The sequence below is a fragment of the Heloderma suspectum genome, chromosome 16, assembly GCF_057233095.1.
Source record: "Heloderma suspectum isolate Gila_16-S chromosome 16, 16-S_ref, whole genome shotgun sequence".
NCBI lineage: Eukaryota > Metazoa > Chordata > Lepidosauria > Squamata > Helodermatidae > Heloderma > Heloderma suspectum.
The window spans coordinates 21475307-21502467 of NC_139473.1; the positions used below are offsets into that span (position 1 = coordinate 21475307).

A 27161-nucleotide genomic window follows, 5' to 3' on the forward strand; every position below is an offset into this window, starting at 1 on the left:
TCTGCAATGATGGAGCATGGTGGACCTCCGATGGCAGCTTGTTCCAAAGGTGTGAGGCCACTGCAGAGAAGGCCCTCTCACGTGTGTTCACCCACCTGACTGCTTTTATGGGTGGGCAAATGAGAAGGGCCTCTCTTTCTGATCTTAAAGTGCAGGCAGGCTGATATGGGTGAAGGTGGTCCTTCAACCTGTTATGGTTGAATATGTTTTATAACCATAATACATGCCAATATTAAAGCTATGAAATAAGACACAGTGATATTTGATATCACTGTCAGACAGCCTTCTCCTGGTTCTCCTGCCGTCTAAGGTGTGGTGAGGGGAAAGGGCGTTTTAAGTGGCGGTGCCCTGGTTTTGGAATGCTCTCCCCAGAGAGGCACCTTCTTTGATGCCTTTCTGGTGTCTGGCAAAGGCATTTTTCTTTTCCAGGGCTGCTGTTGACTTGTTTTATTCAGATTATTTCAATGTTATGTTTATGATGCTTTTATAGAGTCGCTCTTTTTAGCTTATTTTTATGTATGTTGTTATTTTATGATGTTTAAAATATTTTATTGTAAACTGCCCTGATTACGTGTGTGAACAGGTGGGTACAAATCTTAATAATAAAAAAAGAAAGAAAGCCGCAATTAAACACTGGCAACAGTTTTTTTTTTTAAAGCACTTCACCAATGAAACACAATACAAATCCTGAATTAAAAACCATCTGCAAATTACACTGTTTTATCTGTCTAATCTTAGTAGGAAGAGATCCCAAAGTCTCCCTCCCTCATAACCTCAACGACTGGGCAGGTTTGTACAGGAGCAGGCAGTTGGGGTACTTGGGATACCCGAGATAACATTTTCCTTGTGTTATGGGTTTGCCAGAGCTTGCCCATGGCAGAAAAATGGTCTCAGGGCATGGCCTGAAGGCACATGAGGCAGCCACCTTGCTGAAGGGAATCTCATGTGACCAACTTGAGTTCCATGATGAAAGAAAGGTGGGATGTAAATGTGATAATAATAAAACTTGCATGTGGTCCAGCAAGGGTATCTTCAGCACACCCTTTGTTGCCCATAAAATAGTACATCTATCTTGACCTGGAACTTCCAAAGCAAGAGCCTTGTCTAGCCTTTATTGAACGTGATCAGGGTGTTTGCATGAAATGATCTTACTGAGCCTAGTTGCAAGTACCGTGTCCTAACCTGATGGGGTGTGGCCAGATTAGAAACCAATGCTGAAGGCTTCTTTCAAAACTATACATTGACACTCATTCCAAGGAATTATTTTTTAGGAGATTTGAAAGGAAGACCTTTGCAGAAACTGTAGAAGTAGAAGTGCATGAGAAGTGGAAATGCGTTGTGGGTTTATGCTTCTACATATGAAAAATAAAGCAGACGGAATTGCTCACACGCACGGCGGACCTTTTGAGAGCAACACTGATCACGAGATGCCTGGTGTCATGACATTGTTAAGGTCGTAATCCAGCCAAATAGAAACACCTTTAAGTCACAACAGACATACTTACGCCTCTAGACGTAGAATTGCATAACTTTGGCTAGATTGCAGCGTAGGTCAGATGCAGCAGTTGCTTGATGGGTATGAGTTTTGCTCAGATAAAATTCCCCTTGAGGAGACTCGAAGGCAGGGTCATGTGATGCTACTTGACATCAAACTGATAGCTGGTGGAATTTCCCCTCAGATTGGCTAGTATACCTGGCTTTGCTTTTGTTTTGTTTGTGTTTCCATGCAAAGAACATGGATTTGCTTGCTTGTATGAGCCATTTATAATTACTTGTCCTGCAGGAGCTTTGTCCTACAAGGGGAGAAATGCTTAGATGGCTTTGAAAACAAAGACTGGAAAAATTCCTGGAAAATATGCCTATCAATGCCTATATTTAGTAGCCATGAGCATTAAATTGAACCTCGCTGTTCAGAGACAATATAACTCTGATTACCCGATGTTGCAAATGAATAATGTTGGGGCTGTCCATTACCTGGATGCCATCTTTGACCACTTCCAGAACATCTGGCTGGCTGCTCATAGAAATGAGTTTGTGTGTTGGGTCACATCCTGCCTCCAAGCAGGGGGTTGGACTGATAGTCTTTTGGTTACTCTCAGCTCCCTGATCCTAGTCAATCAGGAGCAGCCATTCTGTTATATGAAGATGTGATGTAAGTTCAGGAAAAGAACAGATCAGCGTTCTTCAACCTTGTGCCCTCCAGATGTGTGCTGGACTGCAATCATTCCGTTGGACATGCTGGATGGGAATGATGGGCATTACAGTCCCAACACATCTGGGAAGCACCAGGGCGGCTGAAATGCATGGTTCATAAATAACCCAAGGGCCGTTGCCTCCAATGGAAATGTAGAGTGGTGGTATTCAAGCTGTATTCCGAGCAACTCTGGATCCTGTGGAAGCTCGCCAGGATTCTTTTGTGAGAAAATCACGAGTGGCAGACAAGGTTCCCAGAAAGACAGTTTGTCTACCTGCCACTGAGTTGCAGGGGACAGTTGGTGGTGCTGCAGTTCACACAGAGGAGACCGTGGCTCAGTGTTAACTGTTCGTGCATCTCAGAACACATCCCAGGAACTTCTGTAACGCAACAGGGTTTCACGGCAGGCAAAACCACATGGAAAGAGTTCATTGAAGGTAGAAAGAAAGCTTGGAAATGGCCTGACTGCTATGAACCGACTGAGCTCCACTGATAAACACCCTGCATTCATGCATCTGATGAAGAGAACAGTGTGCACGAAAGCTTATGACAGAATACATTGAAGATGCCACAAGGCTCTGTTGGTTTTGCTGTGAAGAGAATAACATGGCAACCCCTGTGGAAACCCTGCATTCTGGAATCACTTGTGTTTTGATAAGCGCATGCTATCCTGAGCCCGTGTTGGGCTTCTGATGGTAACCCTTGACCTCTGCAGCTGGCCACCTCTTCCCTCTCAACTCACCTCTTGCAGATCCCGTCCTGTGGCAGGGCTGCCTGTTGGCTCAGCTCACCAAGGCCTTAATCTCAAGGCTCCTGCAAACTTGGCAAGTGCAAGGTGGCTTATTCCAATCCAAGCCCAATCTCCACCTCCTTCCACACCAGCTCTCACTCTGCCGGCTTACCCTGGGCCAATCAGGGAGCTCTCAGGGCTGGCTTTGAGGGGCTCCTCCCCGCAAAAGTGCAAAATTACACCTCTCTTTTCCTAAGCCTCTCTGTAAGCAGCTGGGCCCTCTGCTTTCATGTATGCAGCGATTACTAAAAAAAAGACGATCGTCATCGCTGCTTACTCAGCAGAACCGAGAGCACTGTTCAAAAAATGTGGCTGGCTTCCAGATCACTTGGTGCTGCCTTTGCATCTATGTGACTGAAGGACTTCGCTCTCCCTTCTCTCGCCTGCATAGCCAGGAGGTGCCCAGCCTGGACATCCAAAATTGCAACAGGCACCACCATACTGTAAGTTGCCAGGAGCTTGTATTCAGCGGGTTTATTTCCATTTTCCTTTCTGTTCCTCTTTCTCACTCTGACTTTGTGACTCTGGCTTTGCTGTCTTTGAACTGACAGCCGAGACAGTGGAATTGCCTTTCAGGCCCCTCTGCTGATAGATATCTTTTTTGCAGCAGCAGCTGTGAAAAAAGGTACAAGGCCTGTTTGTGCCACTACTATGGGATGAATGAATGATGCAATCCCAAATAGGGGAAACATCAGCATCAGAAGGGGGCTGCATTTGCATACTGCATGCATCATTCTGAGGTTCCCTTTCCTTGGCTAACTTGTTTTTGAAAGTGTGAGGCAGAGAGATGCTGGCTGGGGATGATGGGAGTTGCAGTCCAACACATCTGGAGGGCACCAGGTTACATAGGAACATCGGAAGCTGCCTTACGCTGAGTCAGACCCTCGGTCCGTCGAGTCCAATATTGTCGCATTGAAACTCCAGCGTTTCAGGCAGGACATTTTCCTGCCCTACTTGGAGACGCCGGGGATCGAACCTGGGACCTTCTGCATGCAGAGCAGGTGCTCTGTCTACTGAACTATGACCCCTTCCCCAGCTTGTGGAAGGCTGTATTAGACCTATTAGAAACAAACACTGATTTCAGTCAAAACCTGCCAAGGTCTGCAGCTAGTTCAAACCTCTCATTGCTAAGAGCCCTGTTAGATCAAGTCACAGGTAGGCCCATCTAGTCCAGGAGTCTGCTTTTCACAGCAGCCAGCCAGATCCTTCTAGAAAGTCCACAAGCGTGACATAAAATGAAAACGAATGTCTGTGACCTGTTGCTTGTGCCATCTGGTACCCACAGGTACACCGCCTCTGAACATGGAGGTTTCATTTTGTCATCCTCTCCAATAGCCATTGAGTGACCTATCTTCCATTAATTGGTCCGGTCTTTTTATTTTATTTTTTAAGCCATTTAAGCCAGTACTGAATCCTATAACCGCACGTCATGTGAAAAGAAATACTTTTCTTTGTGCAGGGCTCTCTGAAGTTCAAAAACTTGCATTTACTTTTACCAACAGCAGTTGGGTGCGTTAAAAGCAAGTCTGAGTGTGGCCATCCATGCTAGGGAGAAACCAAACCCAAAATTTGTGCTTATGAAAGGAAACTTTTTTTTTTTAAAAAGGAAGACAGAAAACAAATTCTACTTCAAGAATAAATTATGTAAATGTTTTCCAGTTTATCTAGGCTGCCATCCTGCCATCAATTATGTACACAGAAAGCCCTCTGGTTACAGGAGGGGAAAAAACACACACACATGATGTAATTTTGTGCAGGATTGCAGCATCTGTTTGCAGGCGGTAGTCACACTGTACTGTTTGTTTTTCTGCAGAATTTTTGGCAGAGAGGGCAACATCCTCAGCTGATCAGTGGTTCGATGGGGGCACAGAAGGCAACACCCCCACCCAACAACCTAGGAGTCATTGTTAGGGGACAGAATTCACATCCCCTGGTTACTGGGAGCCCCTCCTGAGTCCCTCTGGTTCTAAGCCTTCAGCAGACAGGGGCCTACTTGTAGGGGATTATGGGAGTTGTAGTCCAACACAGCTGGAGGGTGCCAGGTTGCAAGGAGGCTGGTATAGGCTGCTCCATTCGTCCATTAGGCCTAAAAAACAGGAAGGATTTGTTTTTAATGGAAACTGTAGTATTTAGGAAGTTGTTTTCTTGCCAGATACTGGATTCCACACAGCATGTTCACAGCTCCCAGTGGAATCATATCCCATGACCAGCACTGTGTCTCTGTTTCTTAAAGGTAGAAAAAGTGGGGAAATGGATTTGGGCACAAAGCTGTGTCAAACTAGGTGGCCAGGTGTCCTACTTTGCCCAGGGCAGTCGTCTACTTGAAGAGATTCCAGTCCACTATTTGAAGGTGTCTTGTATTTGAACTAGTCCAAGTCCAGTTCAAAGGTAAAGAACCCTAAGAAGAGAGGGCAGGCAGATGGGCCTTGAAGTTGCCTGCCCACAGTTTGGACCTGGACAACGGACTCAGTTCACCTGGTCACAGTCATCCCCACTGGGATGAGATGGATTGTCTTTCTATTTCAGTTAAATGATGTTACATGCCTTGCAGTACAGATGAGACAAGATCAATCCATGGAGAGGGGAGCTCTTTCAGTGGCTATTAGACATGACGGCCAGCTTGGTGGAAGCCCCATTGTCAGAGGCTGTGTGCTCTCAAGAACATGTCATTGGGATGGGGCAACATTAGGGAGGACATACCATGGGGATGGCCCCTTCATGGATCACTGCCTTGTTGTGGCGAAGGGGCTTGCGTAACTCAGTGAAGCCATAAGCTATGCCGTGCAGGGCCACCCAAGACGGACAGGTCATGGCAGAGAGTTCTGACAAAATGTGGTCCACTGGAGAAGGAAATGGCAACCCACTCCAGTATTCTTGCCAAGAAAACCCCATGGAATGTATCACAAGGCTAAAAGATAGGACGCCGGAAGATGAGCCCCTCAGGTCGGAAGGTGTCCAATATGCTACTGGGGAAGAGCAGAGGGTATTTCCAAGTAGCGCCAGAAAGAGTGAAGCGGCTGGGCCAAACCCGAAAGGACACTCAGCTGTGGATGTGTCTGGTGGTGAAAAGAAAATCCGATGCTGTAAAGAACAATATTGTTTAGGAACCTGGAATGTCAGATCAATGAATCAAGGTAAGCTGGAGGTGGTCAAACATGAGATGGCAAGATTGAACATCGACATCTTGGGAATCAGCGCACTACAATGGACAGGCATGGGTGAATTTAATTCAGGTGACCATCATATCTACTATTGTGGGCAAGAATCCCTTAGAAGAAATGGAGTAGCACTCATAGTCAACAAAAGGGTGGGAAAAGCAGTACTGGGGTACAATCTCAAAAACGATAGAATGATCTCAGTATGAATCCAAGGCAAACCATTCATCATCACAGTAATTCAAGTCTATGCCCCAGCCACTGATGCCGAAGAAGCTGAGGTTGATTGGTTCTATGAAGACCTACAAGACCTTCTAGAACTAACACCAAAAAAAGATGTCCTCTTCATCATAGGGGATTGGAATGCTAAAGTAGGAAGTCAAGAAATCACCGGGATAACAGGCAGGCATGGCCTTGGTGTACAAAATGAAGCAGGACAAAAGCTAATAGAGTTTTGCCAAGAGAACACGCTGATCATAGCAAACACTCTTTTCCAACAGCACAAGAGGCGACTCTACACATGGACGTCACCAGATGGTCAATATCGAAATCAGATTGATTATGTCGTTTGCAGCCAAAGATGGAGAAGCTCCATACAGTCAGTAAAAACAAGACCTGGAGCTGACTGTGGCTCAGATCATGAGCTGCTTCTTGCAAAATTTCGGCTGAAATTGAAGAACGTAGGGAAAACCACTAAACCGTTCAGGTATGACCTAAATCATATCCCTGATGAATATACAGTGGAGGTGAGGAATAGATTTCAGGGATTAGACCTGATAGACAGAGTGCCTGAGGAACTATGGACGGAGGTCCGTAACATTGTTCAGGAGGCAGCAACGAAATCCATCCCAAAGAAAAAGAAATGCAAGAAAGCCAAGTGGCTGTCTGATGAGGCTTTACAAGTAGCTCACGAAAGAAGGGAAGCGAAAAGCAAGGGAGAAAGGGGAAGATATACCCAACTGAATGCAGAGTTCCAGAGAATAGCAAGGAGAGACAAGAAGGCCTTCTTAAGTGAACAATGCAAAGAAATCGAGGAAAACAACAGAATGGGAAAGACTAGAGATCTCTTCAAGAAAATCGGAGATCTCAAGGGAACGTTTTGTGCAAAGTTGGGCATGATAAAGGACAAAGAAGGCAGGGACCTAACAGAAACAGATGAGATTAAGAAGAGGTGGCAAGAATACACAGAAGAACTATACAGGAAAGATCTGAATGTCCCTGATAGCCATGATAGTGCAGTCACTGAACTTGAGCCGGACATCCTAGAGAGTGAAGTCAAGTGGGCCTTAGGAAGCATTAGTAACAATAAAGCTAGCGGAGATGACAGTATTCCAGCCGAGCTATTTAAAATCCTAAAAGATGATGCTGTTAAAGTGCTGCATTCAATATGCCAACAAATCTGGAACACTCAACAGTGGCCACAAGACTGGAAAAGGTCAGTTTACATTCCAATTCCAAAGAAGGGCAACGCCAAAGAGTGTTCAAACTACCGCACCATTGCGCTCATTTCACATGCCAGCAAGGTGATGCTCAAAATCCTACAAGCTAGGCTTCAGCAGTATGCGAACCGAGAACTACCGGAAGTACAAGCTGGGTTTAGAAGAGGTAGAGGAACTAGAGATCAAATCGCCAACATTCGCTGCATCATGGAGAAAGCAAGAGAATTCCAGAAAAGCGTCTATTTCTGCTTCATTGACTACGCTAAAGCCTTTGATTGTGTGGATCACAACAAACTGTGGCAAATTCTTAAAGTGATGGGAGTACCAGACCACCTTACCTGTCTCCTGAGAAACCTGTACGAGGGTCAAGAAGCAACAGTAAGAACCAGACATGGAACAACCGAGTGGTTCAAAATTGGGAAAGGAGTACGACAAGGCTGCATATTGTCACCCTGCTTATTTAACTTATATGCAGAGTACATCATGAGAAATGCCAGGTTGGATGAATCAGAGGTCGGAATTAAGATTGCTGGGAGAATTATCAACAACTCTTGTTGAGGGTGAAAGAGGAGAGTGCAAAAGCTGGTTTGAAACTCAACATTAAAAAAACTAAGATCATGGCATCTGGCCCCATCACTTCCTGGCATATAGAAGGGGAAGAAATGGAAGCAGTGACAGATTTTACTTTCTTGGGCTCCAAGATCACTGCAGACGGTGACTGTAGCCATGACATTAAAAGACGCCTGCTCCTTGGGAGGAAAGCTATGGCCAACCTAGACAGCATAGTAAGAAGCAGAGACATCATCTTGCCGACAAAGGTCCGTCTAATCAAAGCTATGGTTTTCCCAGTAGTAATGTATGGATGTGAGAGCTGGACTATAAGGAAGGCTGAGCGCCGAAGAATTGATGCTTTTGAACTGTGGTGCTGGAGAAGACTCCTATGAGTCCCCTGGACTGCAAGGAGGTCAAATCAGTCCATCCTAAAGGAAATCAACCCTGAGTGCTCATTGGAAGGACAGATAATGAAGCTGAAACTCAAATATTTTGGCCACCTAATGCGAAGAGAAAACTCCCTGGAAAAGACCCTGATGCTGGGAAAGACTGAAGGCAAAAGGAGAAGGGGACGGCAGAGGATGAGATGGCTAGATAGCATCACGGATGCAATGAATATGAACTTGAGCACGCTCCGGGAGAGAGCGCAGGACAGGAAGGCCTGGCGTGCTATGGTCCATGGGGTCACGAAGAGTCGGACACGACTGAACGACTGAACAACAACCATGGGGATGGAGGGTTGGTGTCTCCATGACCTGTGTGGGCTTCCCAGAATCCTCTGGGTGGCCACTGTGAGAAACAGGATGATGGCCTCCTAGGTGGTCTTTTGGTTTGATCCAGCAGGGCTCCTCTTATATTTTTACATCAGTGCCACCAATGTGGACAGTGTTTTACAAAGTAACATAACTGAAAAAAAAAAGTCTTTGCTCCCATGAATCTAAATTGTAATCTAAAGGAATGGGCAAAGCAAAGGTAACGCAGTGGGCATGCAAGCAAATGCATGCTCATTCATTCATCTTATCTAATTCCTGACTTATCGCTTTACCCCAAAGCAGCTTAAGATAGAAAGTATACAAATAAAAAGAAAAACCAAAGAATAGCAGTAGAACCAGCTAAAACATCACAGCCAAAGGCAATGTGACACAGCAAAGGACACAACACATATAAAAAGCCATGAACAGCATGCAGAGAACAGAGTGGACTTTGCCTGGCACCACAAAGACAACAGTGGCAGTTCCAGGCCCCTGTATGTGGGAGAGCGTTCCACCATTTCGGTGCCACCACTGAAAAGTAGCTTAGTGGAGAGTAAGCCCTGTTGAGCCCAGTGGGACTTCTCAGTAGACATGCTTTGGATTGGGCTGCACAAAGTCAAATCCTGCTGATTCCTCCCACTTTCTCTTGCACCTTCTCCTTTACAGATGTGTCCCATTCTGGGCATTCTTTTTTCCTTTGTAGCCAACACTGCCTTTCCTTCTTCTTTCATCCCCACATCACTGAACTGCCATCCCAGAGTCAAAAAAGCTTGAGGGAGGAGCTCTTATCTCCTAAAAAAAAAAAAGAAGCATGCTTTCCTAATGAGAGAATTTGGGCAAGTGGATCTTGCTGAAAAACACCAATTTCTCCGAGTATAGCATCCAGGCTTCCATCTTGGAGATGACCAGAGCAAAGCAAGACATGGCATTAGCAGCTGGATGCCATTCTGATGGTTGCCCTTGAACTGTGGCATCCTAACCAAAAACTGAGGTATTTTTATTTTATTTAGTTATTTCTTTGAAATATTTTTATGCCGCAACTCAGTCAAAAAGGCCCCCGGAGCAGCTTAAGTGTAGTCAGTAAAACAAGGCAGTCCCAGCCCACAGGTTTACAATCTAAAAAGACACGACATACGAGGAAAAATGAATGGGGAGGGAAGAAGAAACAAAATTAAGGGCGCAGTCCTACTCATTTTTAGGGAGAAGAAGTCCTACAACTCCCAGCGTGCCCCAGCCAGCAATGCTGGCTGGGGCACGCTGGGAGTTGTAAGACTTCTTTCTGTCTAAACATGTATAGGATTGTGCCCTAAGTCTTCCAGCAGGGCTGGTGGAATGGCCCCTCTACCCCCTCTCCTTGCTTACAGCTTGCTGGAATGGCTGCTAGTTTTCAATTTCCTATGGCTGAGGAATTGCTCATCATCCTCAGTTCCTCAGCACTTCCCGTTCCTTACCCAATCCCGAGGCAGCTTCTTATCACACCCATGGCACTTCCAACCTGGGCGGGGGGGGCGGACGGGACAGGGTCTTCCAGGAGCCCCATAGATGGCTCTTAGCTCCTAGACCTGGCTTCTGTGATGGCGTAAGCAGCAGAAGTGGAGCGAGATGCAGGCTCCGAATCACAGTCGTCTCTCATTATTCGTACTCTGTCAATACTTGCTTCCTCCTCTCTCTTTGATCCGTTCTAACTTGCCTTGCTTCTGCAAATCATACCCTGCAAATATCTGTAAAACACTTGCTGTGCCAAATGAAAAGAATGAAACCGTCTTGCACAACCCGGGAGATGCCAAACCAAATGCAGCCCCCCACCCCGGGCCCCATCCATGGATCATGTCTGCGAGGTGCTGGTCAATCTGCCTGTTTTTGCGGTCCTAGGTAGGCTGCAAAAAATGGGAGGCTTATTGCATTCCTGGTACAGCCTTCCCCCTGTGCCCTCCAGAAGTGTTGGACTGCAAGTTCCATCATTCACGGCCAACATTAGCTCCACTTCATTAGTGCAAAATTCAGCATTCTGAGAAACACAGCTCTTTTAACAATTACAAGCAAAACAAACAACAACAACAGCAACACAAATAAAACCAGCCTGCACATTTATAGAGCTGAAGGCCTTAAAGATGAGCTTGAAATTGTTGTCACCATGCAGAAGCCAGAAAGGGGGCTGAACAGAGGTTTCCTGTGGTCAGTTTCACTGCCTGACCTCATTCATTGCCCTTTCCCACGCTGACCAGACTCAAGAAAAAGGCTTGTAAATAGACAACTGCCGGTCACCTGTATGGAGGAAGAGTTGCCTGTAGGTGACATAAGGACATCAGAAGAGCCCTGCTGGATCAGACCAAGAGTCCATCTAGTCCTGCATTCTGTTCACACAGTGGCCAACCAGCTGTCGACCAGGAACCCACAAGCAGGGCATGAGCGCAACAGCACCCTCCCACCCATGTTCCCCAGCAACTGGTGCACATAGGCTCACTGCCTCTGGTACTGGAGGAAGCAGATAGCCATAAACACTAGTAGCCATTTATCGCCTTTTTCAGGAATTTGTCTAACCCCCTTTTAAAGCCATCCAAGTTGGTGGCCGTCACTACATCTTGTGGTAGCGAATTCCATAGTTTAACTATGTGCTGTGAAAATAAATCCTCCGTTTTATCTGTCTTGAATCTCCCACCAATCAGCTTCATAGGATGACCCCTTTGGGTTCTAGTATTTTGAGAGAGGGAGAAAAACGTCTCCCCCTCCACATTCTCCACACCATGCGACCAAGCAGCTGGTTGGCCAGTGTGTGAAGGGAATGCTGGACTAGATGGACCCTTGGCCTGATCCAACATGGCTCTTCTTATGTCCTTAAGGCCAGGAGCAAGTTTCTTCATTTGCATACAGCCTTGTTTATAGGTCAACATGAAACCCAGCTCATAAAACGGCTGTGTCTGCATGGGCATCCTAGCTGGGCACACATTTCTAAGATGAGAAGGGCTTTGTTTCTAGCTGCCTTGGAGCTTCAGCCTCTGCTTTGCAAGATCTTGCCCCTAACTGGGGCAGGGTCGGAGGGCATGTCATGTAGCCATCACCCTGGCTGGAGAGGCCTGGATGGGAGTCCGCCATGTGTGCCATGGATGAAAGGAAGGATGTAAACAAGGAAAATACCCCAGTCATGGCACCCTAGGGGTGTGGAAAGGCACTCTCCCTATAATTAAAGCTGCTCTTGCCATGTTATTGTGCTGCGTGTTCCTGACAATGAAGGAACTTATGGCAGCCTTCCCAACCTGGTGCCCTCCAGATGCGTTGGAGTCCAACTGCCAGGATTGACCATGCTGGCTAGGAATCCTGGGAGTTGCAGTCCAATGCATTTACAGGGCACCAGGTTGGAGAAGGCTGGCTTATGCCAAGCTCCGACGTCCAACTGAGAAGCAGGATTTGACTCATTCCCAGAAGCGTCTCCGTTTTTACAAGAATCTCTTGGCTTTTTCCTGGGGCGGAGGGGGGAGAAGCTCCTCCCCAAATCCGCTCTTCAGCCAGCAAGACGTCATCTTGTGGCCAGCTCCTCTTTGCCTTGCATCACGGAATGGGCCTGTTGCAATCCAGCCTTGGGCCATGGGTTGGGGAACATGGTGACGCAAAGGGCTGGAGTTTGAATTCTGGTTAGTTGGAGGTTTAACCTTTTCTAGAGACCTGGAAAAAAAACAGCTTGGCCTGCTCCAAAGATGTGAGCAGCACGTGCTTTTCTCATGGCATTGTGCAACACTGCGTCACAGTGCATGGTGTCCCATCTGCCCCAGAGACAGAATCTCCCCCTCCTGCCCTGCCTGGCTTAGAACAAACAGGCCGCTTAGAAGCCATTAGTCAAGGCTGCCACTAAGCGAACGGGAGCACCGCTTCCTCAGTCCTGTCCACAGCCTGCCCCACAGGTACAAGTGTGTCATGCCAGATTCTGGCTGCATGCAGCATGCCACCAACGTAAACTGATTCAGTTATGTGCCGCGCCCTGCCCACAGCTGGCGTGGTCACTTACGAATCACCGAAATTGAGGAAATGCGTTTATTCATTATTACATTTACATTCTGCCTTTTTTTCCTCTTGCAAGGAACCCAAGGCAGTCGACACGGCCCTCCTCTCCGTTTTGTCCTCACAAGAACCCTGTGAGGAAGGCTAGGCTGGGAGGCAGTGCCTGGCCCAGAGCTTCATGGCTGAGCAGGAGCTCAGATCTCCCCAGTCCGGGCCCAGCACCAATCACTACACCACAGTGGCACACTGGGTGCTGGCATCACCAAAAAAGAGGGCGGTAGGAGACATAAGATTTGCATGCAATTTGCATATGCTAATTTGTAAATACACATGCAAAGTTAGACATAATTCTAATAATTTAAACAGAAATACAGTACATCTCACCCTGGTGTGGAGGACTGTGACCAGGAGACCTGTGTACCTCCCTGTTCAGTCTGGGGTCCAGGTGCTCGCTGGTGATCGGGCTGCAGTTCTTATGGTTCTTTATCTATAAACTGGAATTGGACATGGCAGCCCTTCAAATAGATGATGCCTCCAAAGAGAGGACTGTCCTCTGTAAAAGAGGACACCTGGCCACTCTGCGCTGGGGCCCTCCTGATGTCTCGGACTGTGACTCCCATCATTCCCAGCCAACATGGTGCAGAGAATTCTCCACACCAGATTTCTACTTGGATCCTTTGGGCTTATCCATGGCCATTAAAATGGGCTAAAAGTGCATTGGTGTGGTGCTAGCCATTGTACCAGTGTTTCATGATAACTGGAAGCCTCTAAAGACATCCCCAAGCCCAAGGCACTCCTGAGGCTTTTACTCTGGAGCACGTGTCCCTCTCTGAAAACATTTTGTGGAAGTATAACGTTACAGCATTGTGGGTTTAAGTCTGGAATCTCACCTGGTGAGCTTGGCGTCTTGGGGATCCCGCCAGCGTGACCTAATGGTATCTGTGGGCGAATGGCCACCAGACCTTAGTGATGGCACGGCTGAATCGAGAGGTTCTGATGCCTGCAGAGGAAAATCCAAAGAGTGCTGGGCTCATGTGCAGCTCCTGTTCACTGTGATGGAGCCTGTGCAGGAGAACCTGAATGGTTCCCCAAACATTGGTTCTGCTGAATCCAGCTTTTCCTGCCTCTCTAGGGCGCCCCAAACCTATTGCCTGAGAGAGCCACCTCCCCTGGCACAGTGTTCATTGCCTCTGCCCCTCTGGGATGCTCTCTCAGTATATCCTTCTCCATCTCTCCTCCTCTTCTTTAAACAAAAGCCTAATTTTATTTTATTTTCGTAAATTTTAACAAAACAAAACTATCCCAAAACAAAAACAAAACAATAATAATGACAAAATAAAGAAGAAAAAAATAGATTTTTTTCCTCTCTAGGTCAGCCATCTGGAAGGCACTAGGTTGGGCAAGCCTGACCTAGGTGATTTTAGGTAGGGAGGCAAGGATTTTGTTAAATCCGTTTCGTCTGTGTTTCACGGATTGTCAGGCGTATTTCATTCCATCGTCGGCTTGTTGATCAGATCTTTTTTACCAGAATTTTGTTCTACTTGCACTAATTCACATTAGTGCTAATGTGTACTTGCACTAATGTGCATTAGTTAATTTGCAGTAGTGCTAATTCACATTAACTCATGCACATTAGTACTAGTGCACATTAGCACAAATCGCCCCCCAAAGTGAAAAACTGCTCACAGAGACTGTGGAATCTGTGTGACTCGGAAAAAGGTCTACTTCAGAATCCTGAGGTCCAATTCCTAGAAATCCTAACTCATTTGAATCTGTTGCAGATTTCTCTGACATCCCTACTTTAGGAGATTGACTGTATTATGTTCATTCCCTCAGTAAGATGGATTTTAAATGTAGTTCTGCCCCATTGCTTTACATCAGGTGCCCTGAGTATGATGATGGTGTCACCCTGAGATGGTGACAGTGGCTGGAAGGAAAGGGTGTATGTAGGAGACACACTATTATTATTCCTTTTTTAATGGAAGGTAATTACTTTTATTTGATTGTAACATTCACACTGTGTGATCACAGGGAGCTTGGTTGATGGTGAAGCAAGGAGATGAGAGGGAAAACCAATCTCTGCCGTGGGTCTGCTGAATGCCAAATCTCAGGTTGACTCTTTTACGTCAGCCAGTGTCTCCCGGAAGGGTTAACTCAGCAGGGGAGCCAACCTTGACTGATTGCCCATTTCTGTGCTGCCCCTGCCGCCAGCAAATCAGCGTCCGCCTCCCCCCCTCCTCCCCCACCCACTCCTGCTGAAAAGGACCATGCTGGGGGCAGCTCCCTCTCTATTCACAGCTGTCAGACAGACTCCCGCTGCCCAAGATGGCCCAGCACAGGATGCAGGGTGGCGATCTACAGAACGACCTCATCTTCCTCTCGCACAACAGGAAGGTCCCCAAAAAGATGTCATCTCTCATGGAGCTGAAGGAGGTCTTCCAGAATGCTGACGCGGTTTGCTTCGACGTGGACAGCACCGTCATCCGGGAGGAAGGCATCGACGAGCTGGCCAAGTTCTGCGGCGTCGGGGATGCGGTGGCAGAAATGTACGTACGGCCACCTCTCGCTGGGTTCCACAGACGAGAGCATGAGCACGGAGGTTCGCTCTCCTGAGTGGCTGTGGTGGTGTTCGGAGGGACAGCGCCAAGGGCCGGCCTGGTTGGGCGCCTGCTGAGGGGCCCCCTCCAGCAGGGGCCCACGGACAAGAGGCCCCTGGAGTGGCTCCTGCCCCTCCCCTTGGCAGCCTGCTTGTTCACCTGCCTCTCGCTCTGGTCCAGACAGCCACGGTGGGGAGAAGGAGGAGCAGGAGAGGCCATGGCCTCCTGGCTCTCATGGACACCACAAGCAAGTGGTGTCAGTTATGAGGAAGAGGATGAGGAGCAATAGCAGAAGGATGAGGTCAGAAGGTAGACTCACTGAGGGAGGGGCCCATTGAGGGCGCCTTGCCCAGGGGACCCCCAAAACTGGAGCTGGCCTTGGTGTCCAGCCCCATTGCCGGCCTGGATTCCGTCTTGTCACACACGCCCTGAACAGCTGACTCCTTGGGCTGGAGATGGCCAAAGCCATGATGGAGATGGCCAAAGCATCAAAGCGATGCTGGCTAGCAGAAGAAGCCAGTCAGGGAGCTGGTTGCTTCTGTTTTCTTTTCAGCATGCCACAAATGGTTAACGTGGGCGTGTACAGCAGAAGGGCAAGTCAGAATTTGTGAAGCAGGGGTAGGGGAGGTGTGGCCCTCCAGATATTGTCAAACTGCAGCTCCCATCAGCCCTAGCCAGCACAGCCAATGGTGAGGGATGATGGGAGTTGCAGTTCAACGACACCTGGAGGGCCACACATTCCCCATTCCCGCTGCGAAGGCCAGTCATTTTTAAGGGCTTGTTTGCAAGAAAGTGCCATCCAGGGGCCAGTTTGGGGGATCCGGCTGAGATTCACCCCAGAGGTGGCCCTGGCTTTCTGCATCATTGCCAGGACTGGAGTCTCTTGTGGTGCCTGACATCTGAGGTCCTGCTGGGGAAAATGCTGGAACAGTGTGGGCAAGTCCTTAACTCAGCCTTCCCCAGCCTGGTGCCCTCCAGATGTGTTGGACTGCAGTCCCCATCATTTCCTGCCAGCATGGCCAATAGCCACTGACAGATGTCTCCTCCTCCTCCTCCTTCAAGGATTTGTTCCATCCCTTTTTAAAGCCAGTGGATGAACTCACATGACAACAAGTGTGTGGCTGCAATTCACGTGTGTCATTTAAAAAAATGTAAATAGTTGGCATGGGTGGGAGGGAATTCAGAATCGAGACAATGTCCCTTTCCCAATGAAAATCCCCTTCCCAAACTGCTCTTAGCCCCAGGAGAAAAGTGGCACCAATGGAAGCTTCTACCCAGGTGAATAGCAGCTTCAAGAGCTAGGGAGATCAGATGCCTTCAAGCCTTGCTTATGGATTTGCCAGAGGCATCTGGATAGCCACTGTGGGAAACAGGATGTGGGACTAGACAACCTTGGTCTGATCCAGCAGGCCTCTTCTTATGTTCTTATCACAAGTAAAATAATTAAACTTTGCAATGGATTTCACGACTTGTTATCCTAGCATTGCTGGTTTGTGCACATAGAGCCCCACCACAACCACTGCCCAGGTTTTCCTCTTCCCCTTCTGAAGCCTGATTTGGAATTCTCTGAATCTCAATTTAGGACTCGCAGAGCTATGGGTGGCTCTGTAACGTTCAAAGCAGCTTTAACCGCAAGGCTAGGTCTCATACGCCCCTCCTACGAACAAGTCCAGAAACTAATATCAGAGCATCCGCCCCAACTAACGCCAGGAATAAGGTAAGACATCTTCTCAAAATTATTGTATTCTACAATCATGTATGAATTCCAAGACATAGAGATCCCTGCACGTCTTCCATGTTGACTTCTTCTTATGAATTACATGATTCATGAAGAATTGACTGTAGTATTACATAGGAGAAAATAGAGACCATACAAGAATTAATCTCTCCCACACCCATGCTGAAAGAGGCTGGAAGAAGCAATGTTACGTTTTCAGTTGGGGAGATCTGTGTTTTTATCTCTCTTCCATTCTGCTGGGGCACGTTTGTGAGAGTAAAATAATCACTGAAGGATTTCTTGCTTAAGGGTGATATTTATCTGTAAAAATCAATTGTGCAACACTGGCAAAAACTAAGCAAAGACAGTGTGGGTGAAATCTACCAGGATCTAATGCAACTTCTGGTCATTTCAGTGAGCTTTGTGCAGCAGGTGTTCCGAGTAAATTGGACCTTCAGTTCCTAATCCTTATGGGTTCCAGAGAAAAGCTTAGAAACATGGAACTGGAAAGAACTAAAAAGGGCTCTAATCCAACTCCTTGCACAAACACAGAACTGGTCGCTCACCAGTGCCCAACAAAAAAGTTGCAGTGTGTAATCAGTGAGGAACCCCTTTCCAGCTTAAATCTCTGGGCCTACTGTATCTTTCATGTATTTGATGACTTGTTACTGAGGCGTCCGCCCCCCCGTGACCCCAAAGGTCCCTTTGAGCCTCTCGTGCACTGATTGTGTCTATCCGTGAATGCTGTGTTAATGCAGGATAGAAAGCAAAAGAGATCTGTTTTAACATATCTGTTCCGCTCCCCATCTTAGCTTTATCCCTGACATTGGGGCTTCTGCTCTTTTCCTCAAAGGGAACTGGTCAACCGGCTCCACCAACGAGGAGTCCAGGTCTTCTTAATCTCTGGAGGGTTTCAGAGCATTGTCGAACACGTCGCTTCGCAGCTGAACATTCCAGCAGCAAATGTATTTGCCAACCGGTTGAAGTTCTACTTTAACGGTAAGATTTCCCAGATGGCTGCAGCCATAGGAAATCAGGGGTGCTGGGTTCCATGGAGACTGATTATGATGACGAACAGTGTGGATTAATAAACAATGAAAGAGCCTCACAGATTAATCCATAGCACAATTCTGCAAGAAAACAGAGGGGGCAAAATCTTACCAGGGATCTTCTCCCGTTCAAAAGAACCAAATGTCTAGGATTCCTTCAAAGAACACCTGATCAAAATATCCATTTTTATTCCATACAAGCACAAACAAGAATATCTTCCTTCTACTGAAATCTACATGAAAAAAAGCCTTTCCCATCAGCCAGATCCATTCTTTCTTATAATAATAAGAGCCAGTGTAGTGCAGCGGTGAGAGTGACAGACTGGGAGCTGGGAGATCTGGGTCCTAGTCCCCACTTAGCCATGGAAGCTCACTGGGTGACTTTGGGCCAGTCACAGACTCTCAACCCAACCTACCTCACAGGGTTGTTGTTGTGAGGATAAAATGGAGAGGAGGGGGATAATGTAAGCTGCCTTGGGTTCCTTGCCAGAGGAAAAAAAAGGCGGGATATAAATGCAATCAATCAATCAATATCCAGTTTGCTTGGATGGCTCAGAATGAACAGTTCCTTCTGATAGTTATGATTTATCTCTCAGCTCTGGCACACAGACGGAGCAAGGAGGGTTGCTGCTGAGGTCAGCACGTTGATGGAGGCAGCAACAGGGTATCTTATCCACCAGCTGGCTGTGGATTGATAAAATGCAACATCAAGGTCAAAGACTTTGTTCCGCTGATGATAACACAGCTTTTATGGCCAAGCTCAGCTTTCAGGGATATCAGAATAAATGGGGTCACTCAGGTACCAGAGGCAGTGAGCCTCTGTACACCAGTTGCTGGGCAAGATGGGCAGGAGGGTGCTGTTGCCCTCATGTCCTCCTTGAGGGCTTCCTGTGGGAAACTGGTTGGCCACTGTGTGAACAGAATGCTGGACTAGATGGACCCTTGGCCTGATCCAGCCGTAGGGCACTTCTGATGTTCTGATGTTCGTAACTCATGTGGAACATGGCTATGGCACAATCACTTTGGATTGCCACAGGGAGAAAAAGGTGGAAGTAGTCCACAGTGGAAGACCTTGCATGGATTTTGGAAGAGTGGCTTCCAAAAAGGCCCTCACTGAGCTATGGAGCCAGAACTTAAATCACTTGGAACTTGCTTTTAATTTTAGGGCTTGGTCTGGAATATGTAAAGTAACAAGAGACAGCAGAGGTTCTGAGCATGTAAAAACTGTCCTTCTCTCATACACTGGGTGATGTCAAAACCTCACAATGGGTTTAGCAAGGAAGGTTTCTGCATGAGGGTGTATTTCCTAGGCTTCAAACTGGGCACCTCCATACTGGAAAATGTCTGGAGGGAGATTTCTCCCCCTCCCTCTCCCTCTGCCCCCTCTTCGTGTGTCTCAAACATGTAGCATCCTTGTGATCCTCTTGTGATTTGCTGCAGCCACGTGACTGACTTTCTCTCTGTGATGTCCATCTAGGAGAATACGCCGGCTTTGACGAGACGCAGCCAACAGCCGAGTCGGGTGGCAAAGGACAAGTTATTAGTTACCTGAAAGAGCAGTACCAGTTTAAGAAGGTGGCTATGATTGGAGACGGAGCAACAGATATGGAAGCCTGCCCGCCTGCAGTGAGTGCCCAGAGCAGACATGGGCTCTATGATTGCATTTGCATTCTTTGTATTCTATCCTTCCTATGAGCCCGGGGCAGTCCAGACTGAGTTGCCCCAATTTTATCCTCATGATAAACAAGTGAAGTAGGTCGTGGGGGGCGGGGGAGAGAGAGAGAGAGAGAGACTGACCATTAAGCAAGAACAGTTTTGCTGAATGGGAGCTTGAGCTCAGGTTCCCCAGAATCATCTGCCGCTCAGCCCTCTTTCCCCAGACACATCTCCTTGTACAATCCAAATCTTAGCATGCCCCAGGCACGTCAGCCAAATCATACTGCAGTGCAAAGATTCAAACCTCTGTCTCACACACATGCGCGCACACACACACACACACAGGGGTCCCCAACCTTTTTGGGTTGGTGGACACATTTGGAATTTTGAGTGTGGAGGGTGCTCTCACAAAATGGCTCCCATAGTGGGCATGGCTGGTGAGAAAACACCTATTTCCCAGAAGGCAAGGGAGTGAGACTAAAAGAAGTTTGCGCAAGAATCTATGTACAAGGCAAAGGTTGGCTCAGAGCTCTAAAACACAAAACCACTCTTTGGAACCCAAATACAGATGGCGCTGGAGGGCAGCACTTCTCTTTGCAGCATGGTGGCCACCCAGTTAAAAAAAAACCCTTAAGAAATAACATAAGAATCAGGAGGGGCAGGGAGTCTGGTGAGCACCAACAGAGGGGTCTGGGGCCCATGGGCACCACGTTGGAGGCCCCAACTCCAGTCACTGCTGTCCCGGGAATAAATGCCTTTCAAAAGTGTTGTATGGCAGGCAGTCAGACTCTGAGCGTAAGCAAAACCCATCCACCACATTGCCCCAAACAAAAGGTAGTTGGGTGCATCTACTCCTGGATATGGCAACCCCATAGAAAATAGGGGGAGCCCCCCACAATCCTATATGGGAAAAATCAGGAGCACTGAAAACAAATTCTGCATGTCTCTCATGAGGATCAGATACAAGGCTATTCCTGGGTTAATGATTTCAGCTCTCTGTTAATGATTGCTTTTGGTATCTGCCCGGGGAGGCAAGTCAAGTCAAAATGAAGAGGTCACGGAGGCCAGCCAAGGCGTCAAGAACTGGCATTGAGGAGCTAACTCTTTCTGCAGTTCATGGCTGTTGCCCTGCTTAACCAGGGCATTTTAAAGCAAGAAACCAATTTTCTCACATCGCATGGCTGGCAAAAAGGAGAGTAACACAGTTGGCAGCTGCTGCTTCTAGGTAGGTGAGCCAGGAGAAGCCCGTTTCAGAGCCACTCACGAGGCGTTCTGGCACCGCCACTTGGTTGCAGAGCACTGGTCAGCAGGGCAGCGGGCCCATGACCGGAAACAGACCTGCAAGCCTTTGAGGGAATCTGCCCCGGTGTTAATAAAGGGCATTTCCTCATTAGCCCGTTCTCTCTGAACAGAACCTGTTCCCAAGTCCTGACACAGAAAAATAACCAGCCCGTTTTTTTATGTTTGCCCAGGACTGTTTCATCGGCTTTGGAGGCAATGTTGTGCGGAAACAAGTCAAGGAAAAGGCCAAATGGTACATCACCCATTTTGACGAGCTACTGAAAGAACTGGAAGAACGATAAATTATGAACTAGGCTTATTTTATTAACACTTATTGTAGGTAGATGTATAATTATGCAATTAAACATATTCTTATTGTTATTTGCGAACAGAGGTGTTTGCAGTCTTTCATTTCTGGCTACCCAGCAAGCACTTTACCTCATGGGGATGTTCAAGGTGGAAATGGCTGTGTCCCCCGTACCTCCTCAGTCATGAGGAACCCATGCCCCTGTTGAAGCCATAGCAATCCTTCCCTTGGCACTGGGGGAAAAGGTAGGAGGGGCACAATAGTAGCACACATGCGGGGTGCAGAACTGCAATTTGGCCTTCCTGTGGTCCACCTCTGGCGTTCTGGAGTTCCCCAGAGAGCCACACCTCCCAGCCCCAGCCACTTTCCCCATCACCACTCTTCATTTGGTGGTTTCCCAGCTTCTGTGCAGTTTTCCCCCCCATCCTAAAAGGTTAAGCCACCTCTCCTAAGGCCGCGTTCATGACACGAAGAGCTTTAAGCTACAATAGGCTGGCATTTTTTGTATTTTTGGCCCTGTCCTTTTGCCCTCATCCCTTTTGCATTTGGCCCCACCCACCACAAGAATGTGTCCCCCCTCCAGAGCTTCTCCAGAATGGAATTTGGCCCTCGGGCTGAAAGATGTTGAACAGACTTACCATAGATGGTCCCAGTGGTCCATTTCTAAGAACAGGTTTGGGGCTCCAACTCCCGTGGAAGCCACACTGTCTTACTTGGAAGCCCAGTTCTTTAATACCAAACGGATGGGCTATGGTTACACAATGATAGTAAAATGTACACTTTGCACATGCACGTACACCCTGCTTTTATGATGACTTCACATATTCCATTTTTGAGATCGAATGTAGAGATGGATGACCTGGCTGAGCCCTGGCTTAAATTCAGCTGTCACCCCTCCCCCGCCCCCCCGGGCAAAGGCTGGCCGTCTACCACAGACAGAGACGATGATGGGAGTGGGGAGAGGCCACAGTAGATGACTAAGTAGTGGAGATGGGGTAGGGGAGAATCAGCTGGCAGCAGAGGAGCAGGTAAGGTGAAGGAAGGTAGGCAGATGTGGGAACAAAATGGGCCTGCAAAATGAGAGGAGAGAAAGGAGACCTTCCAACGGGTGTGTCCGTCCTGCTTCATTCACAATTTTTGAGGCAGATTCCAATAAATGCAAGAAACTGCCACACTGAAATCTCACCACCACACCTTACATATTTAGAAAACCACCATCAAAACAACTGAGCAGGGTAAAACAAAGAACACAGACCCAGCCGGCTGTCTTCAAAAGCCTGTTGGAAAAACAGGAATGTGTCACATTTCATGGGAAATATTCAAAGCCAGAACTGTACACAGCGTTCCAGGTGTGGTCGCACCATAGATTTGTATAAGGGCAGGATGATATTGGTAGCTTTATTTCCTAATTATGCCTAACGTGGAATTTGCCTTTTTAATGGCAGCCGCACACTGGGTCGATGGTTTCATCGAGCTATCCTCCAAAACCCCAGGATCTCTTTCTTTAAATCCTAAAGGGAAATCCTATATATTATCCTAAAGCATAATATATATTTAAATAAAAATAATGTGAGTATAATACCATATAATTAAACCTAGAAAAACCTCTAATTAAACCTAGAATAATATGAGCATGTGTAACCGTTGTTTTAAAATAAGAAACGATGCTGTAGCAAGTAGCATCAGCTCCAGTGGGCCTGGGCATGCCTACACTGGACCATGTGCCAACACCCTGTTTGCTGGTGCCTCCATCAGCTACCACTCTCTGGGTGGTGATTTGGGGCCCCTCGGCTTCAGCCCCAAGGCCCAGGCCTTGTTGCACCACTGCTTAAGAGAAATCCTAAAGAGAGCCGCTGCAGCTTGGGTGAAAAAACACTTGCAGAGACTCCTCCCAGAGTAGCTGCCTCTTGCTGAACTCGAGTGCTCGTTGCAGGAACAATAGCGGTATTATGCCAGAGCCAGGGAGCTTGTGGGGTGCCAGGATTCCTGACAGAGGGAATGTGAAAAGGCTCTCCCTCTCTTCATTTTAATCAGGCGATGAAGTCCACCGTTGAGTCCAGTCCACTTTTAGCTAATGGGATCAATGAAGACAGCACCCCTAACCTGGGATTCAGTTTTACAAGATGTCTCATAGAAGACAGTTAATTAAAAAAAAAGGGCTTCCTTCACTGCCGCTATCAGGATAGCAAATGGAGACATTTCTCTTGTGTTCCCCCTCCTCCAAAACCTAGAATTCAGGGATGAAACCAACTGGCAGTCAGCTTAGGAGGAAGAAAGGGATGTATTTTATCTCACAACGCACAACGAACATGCAAAAAATTGCCCCCAAGAGGTGACAACAGCCAGCAGTTTAGATGACTTTTAAAAAGCAGTGGACAAATTTACAGAGAAGAGCAGTAGGAGAAGGAGAATGGTGCCACAATTAAATGGGGCACTTTCAGGGTTTCTAATCCTGGAAAAATGTCCCTGCCCCCAAGGATATTACAGTCTTAAATTTGACAGTGGGGAAGATAACAGAAAGTGTGGCAGGGGAGAATCAAGGCTAGGAAGGAAGGAATATACAGTTAATACATACTTAAAATATAATGCATCTGATGGAATGGGCTGTAGTCCACAAAAGTTTCTGTCACAATAAATCTTAATCTTTAAAAATATACCTGTTAGCCATGAACCTCTCTTCTCCAACAGACTAATATGGTTACCCTCTGGAAGTTAAGAGGAAAGCACTCACAGAAAAGGTGGGTTTTGTGGAGGGATTTGAAGGGAGAGAGGTGGCACTCTGGTATCGCTATTAGTCTTGATAGCTAAGTAGAGCCTCCATATTTGGCAGTGTCTACCACTGAACACCTGGAGCTGAAGACAAACAGAAAGGCATGGCTATCATCCCTATGACTTGTCTCTGAGTTACCAGGGGCCTTTGGGTGTCAGACTAGCTGAATCGTTGGGCCTCAGTTACCACTAAAACCGCTCATGCATTATTGTAGTTTTGCATAGCAGCCACTAACATCTGTAACTGGCTTCCTGTGGAAATCTATCAGCTCACTCAGTCCCCTTTTCCCAATTATCGTTGAAAACGTACCATGGGCTCTGGCTGATTCCCACAGGAATCCAGTTATGGCTTCCTGTGGGGCTGACATCAAGCATCCCAACTGTGCAGAAGCAGGCTTGAGTGGCAACCATTTACCACTTAACGTTTGAATTGGGCGTGTCTGGGTTGGCAAGAAAGTTCTTATGTTCGTCTGCTGGACCCTCACATCTGTAAATGGCTGGCTGGGGGATGCTGGGAGTCATAGTCCAACACATCTGGAGATCATCAGGCTGGGGAAGACTGCTGTAACAGAACGAACACACCTACCCGTATGGAACCTGAAAATTAGAGGCTGCTCCAGGTCAAGGGCTGTGCTTGAGGCCTAGTTAGTAACGTCTACCTGGGTAAAAACAGGGCTAAAAAAAAGCCTGTCAAGCTGTCAAGGCACATGCTCATCTCTGACTGCCAGTGTGCCTCATGCTGTTCCAAGTATTGTTTTGTCCAAACTCACAATGTTTCATTGTTCACATCTCCCAACCCCTACAGCCAGTGTTTGTATAAACTGGTTATTTTGATAGCCCATAGCCTTAAGCTCCTGCCTTAGTTGCTCTCTAGCAGCAGGAAGAAACTACATCAGCTTTCTACGACTTGTTGCCCTTCAGATGTTTTGAACCTCTTCTCCCATCAGCCCCAGCCAGCATGGGCAGTGGTCAGGAATGCTGAGAATTGTTGTTCAAAACATCTGGAGGGCACCAGGCTTGGGAAGGCTGAACTAGATTCTGCACAGACACAATGTTATTACCATGCCACGGGAAACATAGACAGGCCCCTGCTCGTAAGGAGCTTACAATCTAAAAGATAAGACCACATAGGGTGGCCACACATGCATCACCCAAAAAAGGGTTATTGCACCACCAAAAAGATGAAAGAGGATACAGATTTGCATGAAATGTGCCTGTGCTAATTTATATATAGGGAGATGCAAATTTAGAAAGAATGGCTATAATTTAAATAGCAATTAAATGTATTTCCCCATAGGGAAGTCTGTGGTCAGGTGATGCCCTGTGCGCCTGCTGCTCAGTCTGCTGTCCAGGGGTTAAATATTGATGAGTGACTTCCAGGCCCCTGCCTGCTCCCCCTACCTGGGGCACTTGCTCTTGAAACTGGGCTTGGCCTGGACAGTCTTTCAAAGAGAAGACATGTTCAAAACAGAGGACTGCCCTTGGACAGCCCTTCAATTAGAGGGCTGTCCTGTGCAATAGGACACATGGCCACCTCAGGCAGTGGGGAAACAAGGCAGTGACCGAGAGACATGGGTAGAGGGGGGTGAACAGAGCTGCCCAAGGTGGGAAGGGGAAAAAGTAAGTGGGGTGGTCTAGATGGAAGTGGGATCCATGGTAGAAAAAAGGAAGTGGTATGGTTAGGCCAGCGTCAATTACATCCACCTGAAAAAAAAGAACTGGTAGCTTGCCTCATTTTGTGCAGGGGTTACATATATTTAAAAACTTGATTAGTCGGGAGCGAGGATTCAAGTTAAAGCCAAAGGTAAAGAAGGGAGAGAGGCCATCTGCAGGGTGGGAAGGAGATAGCATGGCATTAACGTTCCAGGAGAATTAATGTTCTACGCATAACCAGCAACAAGGCAAAACAGGCAGAGAACAGCGCAGCCGCACAATGCCGTCTGAGAGGTAGCGCTACGAGCCCTCTGTCTAGGTCTGTGGTTTGCCTGGCATCTGCCCAAATACTGGAACTCTCTTGGAATACTCATGACTTCGTATTTTCAGTTACAAATCTGAAAACAAGGCGGTAAAAGGTCTGTGAGAAATCTGCATGGCAACAGGCAACAGTTTATTGCTGAATAACTGATCTGGTAATGAAGTTAGACACCGGAGACAAGAGTGCAAAGGGTCACATGGGAAAATTCCATGACTGACAGACAGACAAAGCAAACAGCGAAGCATCGGAGCCAGTGTGGAATGTGCCTGGGATGCATTTCAGAGGTGTTGCGTGTGGGGGATCGTCAGGTGAGGCAACTCAAGTCCGTAAATTATTCCCAGCCGGAAAACCCCAGGACGACATGTCCACAGAACCATGTTCCAGCGAACATGATCTTCAAAGCAGTTTTATTTTGCTGAGCCTTAAGCCAGCTTTGTCCATCAGAAAAAAACAAGATGCTGGAATTCTATGTGGTGATGGCCCCCTCCCCATGGGAAATAATAAAAAAGATTAGGAAATGTTCTTCCGCTTGCTATCCCTTATCAGACATGTTGAACCACTTTCAGCCAAAGTGCCTCTTAGTGCCAGTAACTAACACTCAGGAGAGACATTTCAACCTTTTATAATGGGAAAAAACTGGGCAACCACTAAACAATATGTGGTCGGGAGACCACATATTGTGGGGCTACAAAGAGATGTGGACTTCTGGGGAACTCCAGAGGGCTGGATTGGGACCCCAGGAGGGTTGGATTTGGCTCCCGGGCCCGAGGTTCTGCACCCCAGCTTTATCCCTATACATTCTAGAAATATACAACCAAGGAACTGGCTGGTTAGTTCAAATAAAAAAAATGAAATTCAGTGCATCTCCATCTCTGTATGGTCTGTAGAAATTCAAAATCTAGCGATACTGAAATAAGTCCAAATAATGCCAATAA

At 47.3% G+C, this 27161-nt stretch overlaps 1 protein-coding gene across 2 annotated transcripts; it reads left to right on the plus strand.

The window, feature by feature from the left end:
* The first annotated feature begins 3166 nt into the window (after positions 1-3166).
* PSPH (phosphoserine phosphatase) lies at positions 3167-21567 on the plus strand. 2 transcript variants are annotated; one of them, XM_084822793.1, is made up of 6 exons: positions 3167-3427; positions 15266-15421; positions 17055-17189; positions 18043-18188; positions 19716-19864; positions 21367-21567. In XM_084822793.1, exons 2-6 carry the CDS (start codon positions 15282-15284, stop codon positions 21475-21477), a joined length of 681 nt encoding a protein of 226 aa, XP_084678919.1. In that variant the 5' UTR covers positions 3167-3427; positions 15266-15281; the 3' UTR covers positions 21478-21567. The 2 variants fall into 2 exon arrangements, with proteins under 2 accessions (XP_084678919.1, XP_084678918.1); XM_084822792.1 differs by lacking the exon at positions 3167-3427 and having other exon boundaries at positions 15162-15421.
* Positions 21568-27161: the final 5594 nt, after the last annotated feature.